Here is a 21578-nt window from a genome sequence, read left to right as displayed (position 1 = left end):
ATAAAAGTTAGATTTTTTTAGACTTTCTTTTGCTAATGATACTATCAATGACAATTAAAGTATGAAAAAAAATCAACTTTTAATACTTCGAAATGTAGGTACAGAAAATTTTAATTTTTGTTTGAATATAAATATTTAAAAATATAATTTGCTTACAATGAAAGGGAAACTGAATGAGCCTTTATTTTTTTAACTGTTTATTTTTTTAACTTTCAATGGCATTAAAAAATTGAACGCAACACTTGGAATAAAAATTTCCTTAAGAGACGAAACATTATAATTAAATTGCCGAAAACCATGAAATAACCTAAAAGCTCCTACGTGCAATGATATCTATTTTAATAAACTACAATCTGCGTAGGCTTAATGAAACGGGAAAAACATACTGAAAAATATAAAATCCTCGTAAATGAAAAAATTTTATCTTGAAAAATACTAGCTTATAATTTTAAGAAAATATTCTGAAAAGTGCATTTTGAAAATTATAAATGAAAAATGTTTTTTTTTCGTTTCTTTTTTTTAAATTACATTCTATGTATGAGTAAATGATCATCATTTGACATCACGGAAGAAAAAAAAGACTTTTGAAACTCTTACTTTTTTCTCAAGTATTATTTTAACTTTTTTGTTTGTTCATATAGGAAGGTACTACTTGTTGTCGCTGGCGTCCTATGCTTGGCATTATTGGCTGCTGCTGAGACTTGTGGGTGGGGATCTTGCCCTGGAGTTGGCAGTGAGTACAATTTAATATCTTGTAGAAGATCTAAACGCTTTCGACATATTTTCAACACACATTCAGCATTTTCACAAGTGGATTGCATTTTACTTGTTCTCTATAAAACATATTTTAAAATTAAAGTCTTATAAATATGTTGCAAAATAATAGCAATTTTAGATAAATTTCGATATGCTTTCATTAAAAAAAACACTTTATAACTCATACACATTGTATAATTTTTTTTTAAAAAAAGATTTATAACAGAACTTTCTCCTTCAAGAATAACTACATAAACTGGAATAATTGCACTTAATTTTATTTTGTTGTTTATATAACTGCCGCAAGTTTTTGTTAAATTCTTACAGTAAGTAAACGTTTTTAGCTAAACGGATCAAAAACATTTCACTTTTATTAGAGCAAAAAATCTTAATAGTCACTTCATTGCATTAAAATACATAAGAAAAAGAATTATTAAACTGTTCCATTAATAATTTTGATAATGGCCTAATCTTATTTAGCAGTTTCAAAACAAGAGGAAAAAAATTCTCATTTCCGTAGATATTAAACTTTTAATAAGTGATTTGATTAGATTTGAAAAAGGGCCATCCACACTATTTCGGATCAAATTACGGTATGAAGTATCCGCACTTTAGTGTGCATCATACGTAAAATCTATTTCATCTTAAAATTCATATTTACCATATATTATTATATCGTAGTGTTTATAGTATTATTTATTTAATTAGAATAGTTCAGTGATTTTATTGTAATTATTGCTATAAAATTTACTGTGTATCAGATTTTTCGTTCCGTAACATGTGGCACAAAAAGATAGATTTTACTGAAAAAAATATCAGCACCCTAAGTGACGGTATTTTTTACCATAATTTTTTAAAGTGCAGGTTTTTGTTGCTTTCGAAATTATCTTATCACGTTGGCTAAACTTTTTCTTTTTTTATCCGAAACTTAATATCATTCAATCAGCAAATCAAAATACAAATATACTACAAATTATGCGTCTAAATAAGTTTGCAGAAGCTCTTGAAGTAAAAGTAAAATTTTAAAGGATCCTCTTTGAAACTTTTTAAGTAGAAAAGTTTCGTGAGTTTAACGTGTTTATATTATGGTTTTAAATTTTATCTCTTAACATCTAAGAATGTGCGTAGAAATTGTAAATAAACTTTTTTTCGGGAAAATAATTAAATTGAGATAGCTTTGTCATGCGGCAAATTATTATACCCATAACCAAATAATCTGTTTTCGCAGCTACGGTAACTGCCATTTCGAGTGTCTATTATCTGTGGTAGTTCTCGTAATAACCAAACAGTACATCTAGAGTGACAACTACTGACTATTAGAACACTATGTACAATCTTTAGTACGTCGTACATTTATTGATGAAGAACGTAAATGATCTTTTCTTTGATAATATTTAATTTTTTCATTCTTTTTTTTCAGGATGTTGTTACGGTGATACTGAGGTCTACAAGTGCGCTCCATTCGACAATGCTGTGTGCTGTCCTGGTGGAGACTATAGTTGTCCTCCAGGAAAATCTTGCGTCAAAGTCCTTTGGTTTTACATTTGCGTGAATGCTATGGCAGTCTCCAGCGACGGAAGCTTCGATTTTCAAAAGGGCCTCTCGGAAGCACTCATGAATACTAAGAAGAGTTATTTTTAAAAAATACAAAAGATGTTACTGAAATGTGTTCTGAATATATAAAAATTTTATAAATGTCTAAAGAACGAGAAAGAATAAAATATTTGTTTTCATAAATGTGCATGAATTCATGTGAATTTACTGTCTTTTAAAGAACAAATCACTTTTAAATGTAATATAAATTTATAATATTTATCATGAAATATTATATTTTACATCACAGATATAATACGAAACATAAATATAAGTATATCATAGCTTTATTACGTAATACAATAAATGATTAACAGTTTTAGATCCTTACTTTCCATTTGTATCAAATTTGTTTGAAAATAGTATATTAAATAATAATTTATTAAAAATAGGTAATTTTAGTTAAACAATAAATTTGAATTATAATAATATCTACAATTTAACAGCATTTTTTATAAATAAAATTTAGCAACATTCTTTGGTCGAATTTTTTTCCCCTCAAAATCAGATTTTTTTTTATTTTATTCGTATGTTTACTTTATTTATTTATTTTTCTCTTTTAAGTCGTGAAAAGGCAAACGATGATAAATTAACTATGTTTAATTAAACGAAAATTTAAATTATTATAATGATTTTTGATGATAAAAAGTAATAATTTGTAATAACTTTGATTTTTTTTTAACGTTTTAATTTCTATCAGAGAAATATAACTTCATTAATTATTTCGTGCCCGAGTGCTCCCCCTTTTCAAAAATCAGTCACAGAATCGTTGTCAGGCTAAGGCAGGTGAGGCATACGCGAGGCCTCGCACTATTATTTCTCTGGCCCACAGTATTAAAGAAATAATTAAAAAATTTAAAAAAATCCAATTTTTTTTATATTTTTTTATGAATCTAAAATTTGAAAATTTTGTGTTCGATTTGAACACGGATAATGAGACATTTTTAAGAATTCTGCACAAAAAAACTCTTAACTAAGACAAAATTTTAAACTCAGAAAACAATATCTTTTTAAACATGATCATTTAGCCGACACTTAATGTAAGAATTTGCTCTTTAATGAAGTGCGATTTTTAGAGACAATAAATTACTTTTAACCTAATTGAATTAAGACAATGGACTTAACCTCTTTCTTTTTATAAAAAATTTATTACTTCAAAAATTATTTCGATTCAAGCATTTTATTGTTGATCACATTATTACAGATTTCATAACAACGCTAATGTTGCGAATATAACATTTTTGAACTGAGCTCACAGCTATAAAACTTACTTTTTATTTATAACGATATAATTTATTTATTTATGACTTATAAATTATTATTTTAAATTTATCATTTACTACTACTGCAGTACTTGAAATTCAAATATGCTGCAGTATTTTACGCGAAAGTAGTTTCATTAGTTAGATAAGTTAAGTAGTGGTTGAGTTGTGTTTTATAAAATGAACCGTGGAATGTGGCTTAGTTAGTTCATCTGTTTCCTTCCCCTATAATAAGAGAGGAGAAACACTAGACTTTAAAAAGCCCATTACCTAGCAAAAAACCTAGCTAGAATGTCCAGTTAAATTTCTTTTTTATGGTTTTGAAACCATGCGAGTTATAAACGGTTTCAAAACCCTAAAATTATAAAATGCTTTTTACAGTAAACTTTGCGGTTAATTGGATCGACTGACTTCTGCTGGTTATTTTACCGTAACAAAAATTCTAACATTTTAGAGCTGTTAGTGTGACATGAAAAATTATGCTTAAATCTGTCCTAATTTTGAAAAGATTTTATAATTTTTTTAAACTCTACTTCAAATTTATAATTTTAGGATCTTTGCTTGCCAAACATAAAACTAAATTTACAATTAGGTTTTGAAAAAGAAAAAATTGTGTCTAATTCAGTTTTATACCTTAATTTAAATACCTCCCCCATTGACGGAGAATACCGCCCTGGGAGAAAAACAAGTTTAGCGATACAGCACTGAATATAAGTATAGTTTAAAAAAATGAAAAACATTTTTGCAGTGTATAATCTCTAAGATAGAAAATTGAAGTTTTTTTTAAAATTATCACTCTATTTAACTGTAAAGCAATTTCTAAAGCATGTCATGTATTAATATAAATCTTATATTATTCTTGTTACATAACATTAACTTTTCATGATAAAGTAAATTTAATCTAATCATATAAGAGAGAACAGTGTTGCAAGAAAGCCTTACCCCTTTTATGATTTGTATTTTTCTCACAAGATTTTTGATGAAAAATTATTTTCTCTTTCCTTTACTATGCTTTTAATAAAGGTGAAAATTGTGCATTTTGAGTCATAATTATTTTATTTATTTTTTTATTTATTTATTTATTTTCTTTATTTCTTTTTTCTTTCTTTATTTATTTATTTATTTATTTATTTTATTTATTTATTTATTTATTTATTTTATTTATTTATTTATTTCATACATTTATTTATTTATTATACTTATATTTGGATATGTATTGTATTTTAAATGTGAGTGAGTGTCTATTGAGGGCTATTTGAAATTTAAAATAAACATAAAACAACGTAAACAATGTAATTCGCAATATTTATTCGTGATAACGATGCACTCAAAAAGCTACTGAGCGTTTAAGAAAGGAGTGTATATTAAAAAAGTTTTTTTTATTATTTTTTTATTTATTTATTCTTTCATTACTTTTTTATTTTATTTATTTATTCATTTATTTCTTTTTTATTTTATTTATTTATTTATTTATTACACTCAAATTATTGCTTTTATAATATTTGGAATGTGAGTGAGATTTTCTTGAGGTCTATTTGAACGATAAAATATACATGCAATAATGTGAACAATGTAATTCGATACATTTGTTCATGGTAGCGATAGGCTCAAAATTATTCATAATTAATTTCTTATAGTCATTAATTTGACCTAATTTTTTTTCCTTTCAAATAATTACGAACAATGATTTTATTTTGAATTATATATTTATTTATTTATAATGCTCAAATCAGGACATTTATTGCACATTATATGTTGGTGATATTCTATTGATATTCTATTCTATAACTGTTAGTATTTTCCTTCAATTACTATAAAATAACCGGCAACAGTCTGTTTATCTAATTAACCGTAAATTTTAAGGGTAATGAATATTTTTTTGCCTCTGTTGTTTTAAAACCGTTAACTGCCTAGTATGGTTAAAAAAACATGATTGCAAAACTATACTGTTTTTTAACCATATAAAACTAAAATAGTTTCAAAACCGTAAAAACGAGAAATTTAAATGGACATTGGAGATATGCTGTGATTGAGTTGTGTTTTATCAAATTAACTGGGGAATGTGGTTTCATTATTTTATTTGCTTTTTTCACCTATTTTTAAAGATGAGAAATACTAGACTTTTTTGTGTTGAACCACTTATGGTGCAACCATCTATGTTTGAATGAGAGTATCATAAACTAATAGTCAGGGGTCACAAATTAGGGTATGTGGAACACAGGAAATTCTAAATGTGTTGAAGGAAATGAGTTTATTGTAGTGTCAACGCTGGGACTCGAACCCTCGTTTTGTTGATCAAAAGAATAACAAATTCACCCTCCCGGCTACAATATATACCCAGCTGCAAGAAACGAAGTGGTTCCATCAGATGGGTCTAGTTGGTGCGATAAAATTCTGGTTGTTTAACCGTATTAGGTGAAATCAATTAATAAACTGTTTTATTCACAGTCAGCAATTTAAATACCGTCCTATTTTGGGTTATTTCACTGTTTTGTTTGAATATGGTAAAATAACAAGTAAATAAATTGTTATTTTAACATTTTTTTGAGAAATTTCTAAAAGTGTACTTGAAAATAAAATAAAAATAAAGCAATGTAAAGCAATTTAATTGGTCATATTTATTCATGATAGTAATATATTCAAAAAGCTACTGCTCTTTTAATTGAGAAGTATATTTAAAAAAGTTTCAGTATTATTACTTATTTATTTATTTATTTGTTTATTTACTTTATTTTTTTATTATTTTTTTTCATAATTATACTCAAATTAGGGCATTTATTACATTTTAAATGTAAGATTCTATTGAGGGCTATTTAAAAAATTACCATGAAATAATGTTAACAAAGTAATTCTCAACATTTGGTCATCATAGCGATATATTAAAAAAAAATATATGGATTAAATTTCTTATTATCATTAATTTGACTTACAACAGTTTTTTAGTTAAACAGTTGAAAGCAATAATTTTATTTTGAATTATCTATTTATTTATTATACTTAAAATAATATATTTATTGCACATTTAATGTTAGTGAGAGTAAATTATATTAAATGCTATATTAAATGCTCGTGTTAGTGAGCTAGTGAGAATGCTAGTAGTAGTTACATGTTACAAAATTAACATTTAAAAGTGTAAATAATGAAATGTGCAATATTCGTTCAAGTTAGTAATATAGTCATAAAAATATTTACATTTCATGTCTAAATATCACTAACTTTAACTGAAATACTGGATCTTTTAAAAATAATTGGGAAACACGAGTTTTTATTTTGAATCATCGTTTATTTATTCATTCATTTATTTATTTATTCATTTATAATACTCAAATTAGGACATTTACTACAGTTTAAATGTGAGTATGATTCTACTGAGTGCTTCTTGAAAGATAAAATAAACACGTAACAATTTTAAAAATAAGTAATTTTCAATGCATAGTGATTATTAAATTCTGAATGACATTTAAATTAATTAAAATATTGCGTTTTCATTTAAATAATTGAAAATATAATTTTGGCATATTTTTATTTACAAGTTGACATTTTTAGTATAACATTTAAGGAATATATATTTATTTTCTTATTCGCAACAAAAAAATAATAATATTTCTATTATAAAATTCTTAGGGAACTTTCAACGAAAATGAAACTTAGTTGACAATTTTCCCTGATTGGGGAAAAGCAAAATAAGACAAATTTTCAGACTAACCAATAGAATAAATTTAGGAACACTTTTTTATCTCGAAATAAGAGATCCTGGTATTGTTCCGAATGCAAGAGATTTTGGTTGCACTTTCACTGCTTATGATATTCAAGCATTCTTATCAAATATTATCAAAGATTATTTTTGAGCTCTATTACTATATAAATCAGAAGCTTTGGAAATAGTAATTATTCCGAAGCAACTAGTTATATTATTGTTCATCAACTTGAGAATATTCGAAGTATTACATAATGTAAGTATTCATTATTTTATAATATAATTAAATAATTGATATATAAATGATTTTTACTCAATTCTTTCATCAAATTTGAACAGTATATAATTTAAATGGAGCTTAAATATTATTTTTTATTAAATTGATTTATACTTCATCATGTAGGTAATTATTATTAAATTATCTAAATTAATTCAACCATATAATTTTTTTTTCAATCCTTTTATTATGTAGTTAGAGCTTATAATTTCTTACTCCTGTTTCGAAAAATTATTATATTCATTTATGAAATATTTAGAAATAATGGATATTGTTTTTTTATAATGAGAAAATTCATAATAATCAATAATGGATTTTTTTTTAAAATAATTAAATAAAGTTATTTATTAACTAAACTATTTACTTAAATAAAGTTATTAAGAAAAATATTGGAGCCTAATCGAATTTTTGAGGTATAAGTAAACCAAAACTGTATGAAATTTTAATAAAAATTACATCTTTTTAAGTGACAAAAGAAATAATGCATCAAAAATTTATGATTTTATTTTTCCATTTTGGCAAATAAATATTTAAGCTAACAAAATTCGCTATAGTTAATGTATTTTAATATTTTCGCAATAGTTAATAGTTAATAAATTTTATTTTTGAAAATGTTTTATCAATTCCTATTCGAAATAAATTTTAAACTAAGAAGAAAAATGCTTAAAAGTTTGATACAAATAAAGCAAAATTTCACCATTGTTGAACGATAAAAAATTAATGATATTATTTGCCTTTTCTAAAAGTGATAGTGTTTGTAACTGTTATTTGGAACTCATTTTTGTAATAGATTTATCAAAGTTTAATAGCAGTAACAATTAAACTATGAAGATTAAGAATTAAAAACAGAATACGTAAAATAAAAAATATTAGTGCTGTTGAATGATGAAGATTTGATGATACTGTTTTTAAGCAGTAAAAGTGAGACGGTTAAAAAAATTTATTTTGAAAGTAAATTTTCAGCGTTTTATGTCAATAACAAAACTGTGTAAAAATTAATTAAAAAATTAATACATAAAGGTAAAATTTCAGTATTTGTGGAATGATAAATAATTAGATAGGTTTCTAGTAATTTAATTGAGACTGTTTGTATCTGTCTTATCTAAGTTCACAGATAATGACTTTGAGGAAAAATTTTAGACTCAAGTATTTTTTGAATGATAAAAATTTAATGATATCAATTGCTAAATTTGAAAATTAGTCTGCTTGAGACTACTTTTTTATAACAGCTTCTTTTATTTTCCTTTCAAATAAAAAATAAAATTTAAAGAAAAAACTAAACTTTAGCATTAAATAATAAAAAAAATTTATGTCATATGCAAAAGTTAAACGGAAGAATGTTAAAAAATTTGTTTTTGTAACTGTTTTATCAACGGCACAAACTATCTTTTAAGACAAATGATTAAACATTAAATACATATAACGCGCAATATAAATTTTGTAAAATAGAGAAATATGCTTTTTTATTTACTGGCAATAAAAATTAGACTTTTTGAGACTTTCTTTTGTTAATAAATACTCTCAATGACAATTAAAGTATGAAGAAAAATAATTAACTTTTAATTTATTAAATTTAGGTGCAGAAAAATTTAATTTTTGTCTGAATATAAATATTTAATATTATAATTTGCTTACAATGAAAGAGAAACTGTAAGAGCTTTTTTTTTAACTCTATAATTAACTTTCAATGACAATAACAAATTGAACGCGATATTTTGAACAAAAATTTCCTTAAGAGACGAAACATTATATTTAAACTGTCGAAAGCCATGAAAATAACCTAAAATCTCCTACGTGCAATGATATCTCTTTTAATAAACTGGAATCTGCTTATGTTTAAATGAAACGGGAAAAACAAATTGAAAAATATAAAATCCTCGTATATAAAAAAGTTTTATCTTGAAAACTACTAGCCTTTAATTTGAAGAAAATATTCTGAAAAGTGCATTTTGAAAACTGTACATGAAAAATGTTTTTTTTTCGCTTCGTTTTCTTTTAAATTTACATTCCTTGAGTAAATTATCATCATTTTATATCACGGTAAAAAAAAAAGTAAAAAAAACTTTTTATCCTCTTACTTTTTTTTCCAAGTATTATTGTATTTTGTTTGTTTATGTAGGAAGGTACTACTTGCTGTCGTTGGCGTCCTATGCTTGGCATCATTGACTGCTGCTGAGACATGTGGGTGGGGATCTTGCCCTGGATATGGCAGTGAGTAAAATTTAATATCTTGTAGAGAATCTAAATACTTTCAATATATTTTCAACACACATTCAGTATTCTCTCAAGTCGATTGCATTTTACTAGTTTTGTATAAAAATCTTTTGAAATTAAAGACTCATAATTATGTAGCAAAAATACTAGCAATTTCGGATAAATATTTATATATTTTACTTAAAAAAAACTCTCTAAGTCATACATAGTATATGAAATGCAAAAAGGTTATTAACACAAATTACACCTTTAAGAATAACTACACGATTTTGAATAATTGCACTATCTATAAATGTGACTTAATTTTGTTTTCTTTTTAATTTAAATGCTGAAAGATTTTGTTACATTTTTACAGTAAGTAAATATTTTTAATTAATTGGATCAAATACTTTCAATTCCCATTAACAAAAAAAAAATCTTAAAAGCCCCTTAATTGCAAGAAAATAATGTAAAACACTATTATTAAAATATTCTTTTAATAGTTAAAATCTGGTTTTGAAAATAGCCTTCTCTCTTTTAGCAGTTTCAGAGCAAGAGAGAAAAAAACTCTCACCCCTGTTCATATTTAAATTTAAATAAATGCTTTGATTATTTTTAAAAAAAATGGCCACAATTCCGTATCAATTTACGGTATAAAGTAGTTGTACTTTGGGTGCATTATACGTAAATCTATTTTACCTTGAAATCCATATTTACCGTTCATTTTTATATTGTAATGTTTGCAGTAATATTTATTTAATTAGAGTAGTTCAGTGATTTTACGGTAATTATTGCTTTAAAATTTAGAGTATATCAGATTTTTCGTTCCGTAACATGTTACGTAAAAAGATAGATTTGAATGGAAAAAGTGCCAGCACCCTGAGTGCCGGTATTTTTTACCGTAATTTTTTAAAGTGTAGGTTTTTGATGCTTTAAAAAATTTTCTTAAGTTTTCAGGTTGGCTAAACTTTTATCTTTTTGTATCCAAAACTTCATGTCATTCATCCAGCAAATCGAAATATTTTACGAATTATGCGTAGAAACAAGTTTGCAGAAGATCTTGAAGTAAAGTTAAATTTCAAAAAGATTTTTTTTAAACTTTTTAAGTACAAAAGTTTCGTAAGTTTAGCGTATTTAATATTATAGTTTTGGATTTTATCTCTAAACATCCAACAATGTGCGTAGAAATTATAAATAAACGTTTTTTCAGGAAATTAGTTAAATTAGGTTAGATTAGGTTTAAATAAGGTTCGAGAAAATAGTTAAATTCATCTTACGGTATATTATTATTTTATTTCCATTATTTATTATTTATTAGGACGATTAGTGCGTTTGTATAATCATATTATTAAATAAACAATTCTTCTTAAACAAAACTTTGAAAATATTATGAAAAAATTCAGATTAAATTACAAGTTGTTTTTATTAAAATGTACTATTTTAATAAAGCATTATTTTTGTTTTTTACTTGAATCCAATGTTTTATAATAAGATTTTAAAACTATGGCAATTACAATGCTTTTTTTTAATCAAGAAAAAATATTTTATGATTTTTTTAAATCTGAAAAAAGAAATTTTGAAATTAAATAACTATATTATGCTTGTTTCAGAAAAACAATTTTCCTTCACAACTCTCTCTTAACTAATCTATCAGTTTGTAACTAAACATTTACTTACACCGAATATTTGTTGTTTAAAAATATTGCAGCAAATTAAAACACTGAATAACAAATAATTTATTTCAGGCTTTAAATGTGTACTTCAATTTCCAAGTTAATTTATTTAATCATTTGTGGACAAAATATCACAAAGCAATGAGCCTCTCATTTTTTGACTATTTCCATTTTCTGGCACGAAAAATGATTCTGATATGGAAATTGCTATTAGTTTTTTTTATTTGAACGAAGCAATAAAAAATAAATATATTTGATAGTTTCTATATGAAGAAAAAAATTCTAGAAAAATTAGCTCATTAAATGGTAAGGACATTTCTGGCAAAAAAAAATCAATAATTTTGATAATTAAAACTAAAATATATTTAAATCATCTTCATGGGGATTTTTTCTTTCATTTGCTAACAGTTAACCGGAAAAATCTAGTTTTAAAAAATTGTTCTTATTACAGCATATTTAATAAAAAATACAAAAATACAAAACTGAAAAGTAAATTTAACCGACTAAATGGCTTTATGATATGGTCTAAGACATTATGATAAAACTATCAAATTTTAACACATTTAACAAGTTTTATCACTTATTATAACACCATATTTCATTGTTAATTTTTCCAAAAACATTACTAAAGCTTTTCAGTAAAAAATTATTGAGCATTTAAGTGCTCCCATATAGGCAGGAGGATGAGGAATCTTACCATTTCCTGGTAGTTTTATCTATGCTCTTTTTCTATGTGTAAAAGTGTTTATATGTTGGATAGGACTGCAAATCTGATACGAGATGCTTAGATTTAAAATGAAATTTGAGAAATAAAAAAGTTATTTCTTTTTTATGATATGAAAATTGCTTTTGATGAGAATATTCTTTTTTTTCTACTATCTCACTTATCACTTATGGCATAAATATTCTTCTCAATTCACTAAATACAAACTACTCACGTAATCAACAGTTTAGTGACATTTTCAAGATCCTGCAAGTTTCTGCTGTATGCAGAAAAAAGTTAAATTTAATTTTTCAAAACAGGTTTTTTTTATCTATTAAAGAAAGTAAAAAAAATGGATTAAAGCAACGGATTTTATGAATTTTGCTACAATATACCTGATATATCAAATTCCGAATTTTGAAGTTATTATACTGTTTAAAATAAAAATTTCTGCCTCTAGTGAAACTGGCAATTCTTTTTCATTGAAAGAGAAAAGCACTGTCGACTTTTGAAAAAAAAATTGTTCTGATAATTATTTAGGCTATTTTGTTAAGAGATGATTCAAAATTTTGTAGAAATTACTAATTATTGCTAGAAGTGTCATTTTTACCAAAGCTATAAAGATATTTGTATATTTTATATATATTTGAAATTCAAAAAATGCAGAAAGATTTAGTTAGTTTGTCTTTCAATCGAAACTTATAAAAAATATTTTTCAATGTAAATTAAGGTACTCATATCTAGAGTACCTTAATTTACATTGATAATTTACATTGATGGAGATAATGCTAAAAACATGTATCAAGAGTGGTTAATGTTGAACACTTTGTGTAAGATATTTTGCAAGTATAATATGAAATATGCTTATAGAATATTTCAAAACTCATTTAGATTTTGTTCCTAAGACGTTTAACTAATGTCATGATCTCGTAAATTACCATTAAAATACACCATAGCCATCACGAGAACTTCTCTAGATTGAAACTCTGAGGTTGTCTGCTGCCATGGAAACACAAGTTCGAAACTATTGTCCCCACAACTAAATAATGTGTTTTCGTAACAACGGTAACAGCCAGTTCGAGTGTCTATTGTTTGTGGTAGTTCTCGTAATAGCCAAATAGTACATCTAAAGAGGACTAAAGGATCTTTTCTTGGATAATATTTAATTTTTTCTTCCTTTTTCAGGATGTTGTTACGGTGACAGTCAGGTCTACAAGTGCGCTCCGTTCGACAATGCTGTGTGCTGTCCTGGAGGAGACTACAGTTGTCCTCCAGGAAAATCTTGCGTCAAAGTCCTTTGGTTTTACATTTGCGTAAATGCTATGGCAGTTTCCAGCGACGGAAGCTTCGATTTTCAAAAGGGCCTCTCGGAAGCACTCATGAATGCTAAGAGTTATGCTTAAGAAATACAAAACATGTTAATGAAATGTGTTAAAATATATAAGATTTTTATAAATGTCTAAAAAACGAGAAAGAATAAAATATTTGTTTTCATCAATGTGCATGAATTCATGTGAATTTACTTTTTTTTTTTAAAAAAATCACTTTTAAATGCAATATAAATTTATAATGTATATCATAAAATATTATATTTTACATTGCAGATATAATGCGAAATATGAATTGAAATATATTATAGATTTATAACGTAATAGAATGAATGATTAACAATTTTCCATCGCTACTTTCCATTTGTATCAAATTTATTTAAAAATACAAATAATTATTTATGTAATTTTAGCTGATTATACAAATAATTCTTTATGTAATTATTTATGTAATTTAGGTAATTTTAGCTAAAAAATAAATTAGAATTATAACTATAACTATAATTTAGCAGCATTATTTAAAAATAAAATTTAGCAACATTTTTTTTGTCACATTTTTTTTGTTTCAAATTCAGATGTTTTTTAATTTTATTTAATTACTTACTTTATTTTTATTTTTATTTTTCAAGTCGTGAAAAAGCAAACGATGATAAATTAACTATGTATAAGTAAAAGAAATTTTTAATTGTTATATTATAATGTTTTTTGACGATAAATAGTAATAATTTGTAATAACTTTGATTTTCTTAAAAGTTTTAATTTCTTTTAGAGAAAAATAACATCATTAATTATTTCGTGTCCGATTGCTCCCCCCTTTTCAAAAATCATTCACAGAATCGTTGTAAGACTGATGCAGGTGAGGCATTTACGCGCGGCCTCGCATTCCTATTTTCTGTCCCACAGTGTTAAAAGAATAATTAAAAAATTCAAATTTTTTTATATTATTTTAAATTTTTAAAATTTTGTATTCGATTTGAACACGGATCAGGAGATATTCTTGACATTTTTAAGGATTCTGCACAAAATAAACTCTAACTATGACAAAACTATACACTCAGAAAACAAGATCTGTTTTAACATGATCATTTAACCCACACTTAATGTAAGACTATTCACTTTAATGAAGTGTGATTTTTAGAGACAATTAAATAATTTTAACCTAATTATATTAAGACATTTGACTTTAAAACCTATTTGCTTTTCAAACAATATATTCTTTCAATAGTTATTTCGATTCAAACTTTTTATTGTTAATTATATATTTACAGATTTGATAACAACGCTAATAGTAATATAGCGTATATAATACATTTTTGAACACCGCTCACGTTTATAAGACTTATTGTTTATTTATAGCGACATAATTAATTTAATTGCGAATTATCAATTCCTATTTTAAACTTATTATTTACAACTGCTTCAAAACTTGAAATTCAAAAATGCTGTGGTATTTTACGCAAGGGTAGTTTCAATAGTTAGTTAGATATCATATCAGTCAACTTGAAAAGTAGGATTTCTAAACTTTCGAGTTTTAAATTAAATTTTTTTTTCTTACGTGTTTTAAAAGGATGGCACCTTAATTGAAATTCTTATGATATGTTATCTTAGAACTTCCTTTCGAGTATAATAAAGTAAGCATTGATTTTAAAATATTATTATCTGAAGACGTTTTCTTATTTAGTGATATGTAAATATCACATAATTTTTCAAAGATTCACTCTTCCATAAAATTTTGATAAAAGATGAAAAAATATATATAAATATAAAAATTAATAGAAATATTTATGTAAAATTAAGTAAAGAAAAATAAATAATTAAAAATATATTTCTATTGAGTGTTCAATAAATAAATATATTTTTAAAATCGTTGTCAAAAACGAAGATGAAAGTCCATACTTATTACGATGGGACTGAATTCATCGAAACCAGTTTGATTGCATGACGAAAATGGGAGGTTATTTCATTAACTACCCTTCAACTCTTTTTTGTATTTTTCGGCCATCAAACAGGTTTTGAAGGTTTCAGTCTTGTTTCATCAGTATTGTTCTATAGATTTTTATTGCTCTTATATACTGATTGCTTTTATATATATACTCATTTAAATTTTACTTTGAGTCACACTGAGGAAAAAAAGTATTTTCAAAACTATCAGAATATGGTTGCCTTTACCGTGTTTCCGGCTTACCAAAAAAACAAAGTAATATTTACAATAGCACTTTTGTAATGACTATTTTAGTTAAATTAATGAAAAAATTTGATTTTTATTACCTTAATGTTTGCTAGTAAATATGGTAAAATTAGGTAATTTTAAACATAAGCTGGTAATTTTAACAGTGCTAGCATAGTTGAAGATGGCGCAAAAGTGTTTATTTTGATAAACTCGATTTGATTTAGCAAACCCTTGTTAACTTTTCTCTCGTAGGTTATTTGTTTTGATTTTTTCCCATTGCAAGTTAGCATCCACCAGCGTTTGAAATTATAAAAAAATATGCATTTTTTATATGCATAAATGCCTGGACAAGGCTGACCTAAATCATTAGCTTAAGTATTACTAATTAAATACGACATCAAGGTAAATAAAATTACTCCATCAGGGCTGTTCCAACATAATAAAATGAAAGAATAGAGGTAGAGGGTTCAAATCCCACAGTAACCCTGGATGAATTCTTTTATTTATTTTTATGGACATATTCGCAGGCTTATGTGATCAATACAAAGCTCGGCTAATATGCCTTTGACAAGTCCATGTACAGGTAGCACTAGATAGAAAAAAACAGCACACATACATAGCCTAAGACATGGTGGAATTTTAACCAGCTACCTCCACGTTGCAATAGGTGCATCCATTAATGTTTTACTCTAATTTGATTAATATTTTCGTAAATCTGAGTAAAACTTGTATTGAGCATACAGGTCTGTATATACATGAGTAGCAACTGATAGCAAAATAAATGTTTAGAATAATGATTTATTTTTAATTATTTTTACCAGTCTCATCTTTCCACAATATGCTATTTAAAACAGAGGTAGCCGGTCCAAATCTAAGGCTACGAATACGACTTCAGCCACACACACACGCCACAGCCCGTTTAACTAGGTGTACACATTCATGTATCCACAGATCGTAATTTTGACGTGAACCAGTAAACAATCAATCGCCAATTAAGTACCCCCAGAAGTCTTGATCTGTCATGGGAATTTAGAGGCTTTTGTGACCCCGACAGATTTAGCGTGCATCAGTCACCATTTAATACACGGGCATTCTTCAGCTGGCTAGACTCGAACTACCATTCTCCCGAACACGAGTCCAATGCCTTACGAACCAAGCTATCCCAACCCCAGAAAAATCTTTACTATACAAGTAAGGTGAGCCGCGATGGCTCAAGAGATAGAGCGGTCAGGAGATAGTCCGGGTTAGAATCCCAGCGATAGTTGGTACGGCTGGGATAGCCTGGTTGACAGGGAACTGGACCCATGCCCAAGAGGTCATGGGTTCGATCCCTGCTGGACGAAGACTCCCCAAGTAGTGAATGGTGACTGATTCACGTTAAAATTGTCTGGTCACAAAGTCCTCCATGTTCCCGTAATAAATCATACCCCTAAGGGTACTGATCAAGAAGTTTCCTTGTCTTCTGGATTAGGATCAAATTTGCAAGGCTTTGTAGTTGAACATATTAATAGTCGTAAACCCAAAAATTGGACCGGTTATTAAACATATAAAATATACAATCAGGTGATTCTGCCATATTTTTCCTGTATATTATCTATGCTTCATACATATATTTACTTCATTCTGGGATGTAATTCTACGAATAGGTATTAAGAGCGTTGTGGAACACCCTGTAAATTCAATTATGAGAATTTCCATAATTAATTTTTTTTGTGTAATATCTATGTTTTTTTTACTTCATTCAGGGATCTGATTCTAAAAATTTATATTAAGAACGATCGTTGCGGGACACCCTGTAAATTAAATTATGTAAATTTTTTCGAATTCAGAATACAATAATAGGATAAAATTCTTTATCAATATTTTTTCTCCAAAGTATCGGTATAAGAAAATGGTGCAAACAATAGTTCAAGGTATCCGTCTGGATAAAAATCAACAGTTTCGACAAAAATTCAATTTTCCTTTTATTTTCATAGTTTTTGTTGTCTATATGTAAATTCTAGTTCACTAGATTTTCGAAACCCTTTAAGTGTTTGTACTCTGATTTTTAGAAAAAAAAGTTATTTCTGCTTTTTCGTATTATGACACACGAAACCAAAATCTGAAACAAACTCCCGAAAAAGAAAGTAAAATTTTTTGTTGTTGTTGTAATGTTTTGGGTATTTAGCCTCTTTTCTTTTATTTGAATAAACTATATATTTTAAGACCAATAAAATTCATTTCCAGAAATTAGTTTTCGATTAATGATTTTCATGTTGTCAAATTTTTTTTTACATTTCAGCATTTTCTTGCATTTTCAATGCATTTTCTAAAGAAAGTTGATTTTGAGTAAGTTTCTGTACGCTAACACACAATAAAAATACGTTTATCATAGAATTTTTTGAAATTTTGTTTTTCAGATTTTGTATAAAGTTAGCAATGTTTTGCACTAAAAGCTATGTCCAAGTGGGAATTTGTTATTGTTATTAAGCTTAAAGTAAAAATATGGAATTCTTCCTAAATTCAATATTAAACAATTTATTTAGTTCTATTTCATTGTTGTGGTTGTTTTAACATTTTATAGTTTCAGTTCAGAACACAGGTAATCTCATTATTGATCTAAGAGAAAAATTATTTTGAAATTTATACAATACTATTAGTTTCATAATGCTAGAAATATTGCAGAAGAAGGCCTTCATTTAATTTTAACATTTATTAATAACATTTTATTTAATTTTACCATATTTAAGCAAAACAGTCAAATAACCATAAATAAGATAGTATTCAAACTTTTAACTGTAAAAAAAACTGTTAATTAACGGTTTCAACTAATACGGTTAAACAACATTATTTTGTTTTACTTCAACAATTAGTCCCAGCTAATGAAGCCACTTAATATCCTGCAGTCAGTTTTGTACACATTATAGCCGACAGGGCTATTCTGTCAATCTCATCACTGAAAAAAACTGGAAGGGGGTGTCGAATTCCAGCATTGACATCACAATATCTCCTATCTTCAACGCACCATGAGTTTCCCGCGTCCTGCACTCCTAATTTGTGACTCTGGATTATTAGAATACGATACTCTCATTTACGCAAAAGTGGAAGCACCATCAAACTGCTTTACGCAGAAAGTCTAGTGTTTCTCCTCACTTATTACAGGTGAAAATACAGACGAACTAATTAAACCACATTCGACGGTTCCTTTGATAAAACACAACTCAACCACTACCTAACTTCGAAGCCCATTACCTAACTAAAAGCCATGCTAGAATGTCTAGTTAAATTCTTTTTATGGTTTTGAATCCATGCTAGTTATAAGCGGTTTAAGGACCATAAAAATATAAAATTTTCTTTACAGTAAACTTTGCGGTTAATTGGATCTACTGACTTTTGCTGGTTATTTTACCGTAATTTTAGAATTAAAATTCTAACATTTTAGAGCTGTTAGTGTGACATGAAAGGTTGTGCTTAAATCTGTTCTAATTTTGATGAAATTTTATAATTTTTTTAAACTTTGCTTCAAATTAATAATTTTTGGATCTTTATTTGCCAAACATGAAACTAAATTTACAATTAAGTTCCAAAAAAGAAAAAATTGTGTCCAACCCATTTTTATACCTTAATTTAAATACCTCTTCCATTCACGGAGAATACCGCCCTGGGACAAAAACAAGTTCATTGATACAGCACTGAATATAAGTATTGTTAAAAAAAAATTAAAAACATTTTTGCAGTATTTAAACTCCGAGATAGAAAATTGAATTTTTTTTTTCATATTATCACTCTATTTGTATTATCACTCTATAATATCTAAAACATGTCATGTATTAATATAAATCTTATATTATTCTTTTTACATAACATTAACCTTTCATGATAAAGTAAATTTAATCTAATCGTATAAGAGAGAACAGTGTTTCAAGAAAGTCTTACCACTTTTATGATTTGTATTTTTCCCACAAGATTTTGGATGAAAAATTATTTTCTCTTTCCTTTACTATGCTTTTAATAAAGGGGAAAACTGTGCATTTTGATTCATAATTATTTTATTTATTTATTTATTTTATGCATTTATTTATTTATAATACTCAAATTTGGACATTTATTGTATTTTAAATGTGAGTGAGCGTCTATTGAGGGCTATTTGAAATTTAAAATAAACATAAAACAACGTAAACAATGTAATTCGCAATATTTATTCGTGATAACGATACATTCAAAAAGCTACTGAGCGTTTAAGAAAGGAGTGTATATTAAAAAAGGCATTGTATTATATTTACTATTTTTTATTTATTTATTCATTCATTTCTTTTTAATTTTATTTATTTATTCATTTATTTCTATTTTATTTATTTATTCATTTATTTATTATACTCAAATTATTACTTTTATAATATTTGGAATGTGAGTGAGATTCTATTGAAAACTATTTGAACGATAAAATATACATGCAATAATGAGCACAATGTAATTCGATACATTTGTTCATGGTAGCGATATATTCAAAAATATTTATAATTAATTTCTTATAGTCATTTTCTTATAGTCTTTCTTACAGTTTCTTATAGTCTTATAGTTATATTAATTTTACCTAAAACATTTTTTCCTTTCAAATAATTACGAACAATGATTTTATTTTGAATTATATATTTACTTATTTATAATACTCAATTCAGGACATTTATTGCACATTAGTGAAATTCTGTAACTGAGATTCTATTGAGCAGTTTGTTAGTACATTCATTCTCAATTTACAATAAAATAAGACGCAGTAGTATATCTAATTAACAGTAAATTTAAAGGGTAACGAATATTTTTTACCTCTGTTGTTTTGAAATCGTTAACAGCTAGTATGGTTAAAAGACCGTGATTACAAAACTATACGGTTTCTTAACCATATAAAACTACCACAGTTTCAAAACCGTAAAAACAAGAAATTTAAATGGACATTGGAAATATGCTGTGTTTGAGTTGTGTTTTATCAAATTAAATAGGGGAATGTGGTTTAATTAGTTTATTTGCTTTTTTCATCTATTTTAAGAGATGAGAAGTACTAGACTTTTTTGTGTTGAACAACTTCATGGTGCAGCTATCTATGCTTGAAACTAATAGTCAGGGGTCATAAATTAGGGTTTGTGGAACACTGGAAATTCTAAATGTGTTGAAGGAAATGGGTTCAATATTGTAGTGTCAATGCTGGTACTCGAACCTTCGTTTTGTTGGTCAAAAGAGTAACAAATTCGCCCTCCCGTCTATAATATATACCCAGCTGCAAGAAACGAAGTGGTTCCATCAGATGGGCCTAGTTGGTGCGATAAAATTCAGATTATTTGACCGCATTAGGTGAAAGCAATTAATAAACTGTTTTATTCACAGTTAACAATTTGAATACCATCCTATTTAGGGTTATTTCACTGTTTTGTTTGAATATAGTAAAATAACAAGTAAATAAATTGTTATTTAACCATTTTTTCGAGAAATTTCTAAAATTGTACTTGAAAATAAAACAAAAATAAAACAATTTAAAGCAATGTAATTCGTCATATTTATACATGATATTTATACATCATATTTATACATGTATTCAAAAAGCTACTGCTCTTTTAATTAAGCAGAATATTTAAAAAAGTTTCAGGCCTATTACTTATTTATTTATTTATTGCTTCTTTTCATTTTTTATTTTGTTTATTTTGTTATTTATTATACTCACATTAGGACATTTATTGCATTTTAAATGTGAGATTCTATTGAGGGCTATTTAAAAAATTATCATGTAATAATGTTAGCAAAATAATTCACAACATTTGTTTATCATATCGATATATTCAAAAAAATATATGGATTAAATTTCTTATTATCATTAATTTGACTTAAAACTGTTTTTTTGTTAAATAGTTAAAAGCAATAATTTTATTTTGAATTATCTACTTATTTATTATACTCA

General features: G+C 26.1%; 2 protein-coding genes across 3 annotated transcripts in view; both read left to right on the top strand.

Annotated features, from left to right (window-relative positions):
* LOC139424768 (uncharacterized) overlaps positions 1-2497 on the top strand; it is a 30054-nt gene extending 27557 nt beyond the window's left edge. The window contains exons 2-3 of one of the 2 annotated variants that reach the window (XM_016070839.3): positions 642-733; positions 2177-2497. In XM_016070839.3, the coding sequence (XP_015926325.1) occupies positions 642-733; positions 2177-2397 (313 nt within the window). In that variant the 3' untranslated portion in view covers positions 2398-2497. The remainder of the gene's footprint in view (positions 1-641; positions 734-2176) is intronic. The other variant, XM_071180596.1, reaches the window with a different exon arrangement.
* A 4916-nt stretch (positions 2498-7413) lies between these two features.
* Positions 7414-13652, top strand: LOC107446171 (uncharacterized). Its single transcript, XM_043045296.2, has 3 exons — positions 7414-7564; positions 9705-9796; positions 13340-13652. Coding segments are annotated over exons 1-3 (312 nt in total). The 5' UTR covers positions 7414-7562; the 3' UTR covers positions 13558-13652.
* Positions 13653-21578: the final 7926 nt, after the last annotated feature.

The sequence above is a fragment of the Parasteatoda tepidariorum genome, chromosome 5, assembly GCF_043381705.1.
Source record: "Parasteatoda tepidariorum isolate YZ-2023 chromosome 5, CAS_Ptep_4.0, whole genome shotgun sequence".
Classification (NCBI taxonomy): Eukaryota; Metazoa; Arthropoda; class Arachnida; order Araneae; family Theridiidae; genus Parasteatoda; species Parasteatoda tepidariorum.
This window is presented reverse-complemented; position numbering and strand designations above follow the sequence as displayed.

What these genes read in the sequence shown, in the direction of transcription:
- LOC107446171 (XM_043045296.2), top strand. An exon ending in ATCTTGCCCTGGATATGGCA is followed by an intron (nt 9,797 to 13,339) that starts GTGAGTAAAATT and finishes TTCCTTTTTCAG; the next exon opens with GATGTTGTTACGGTGACAGT.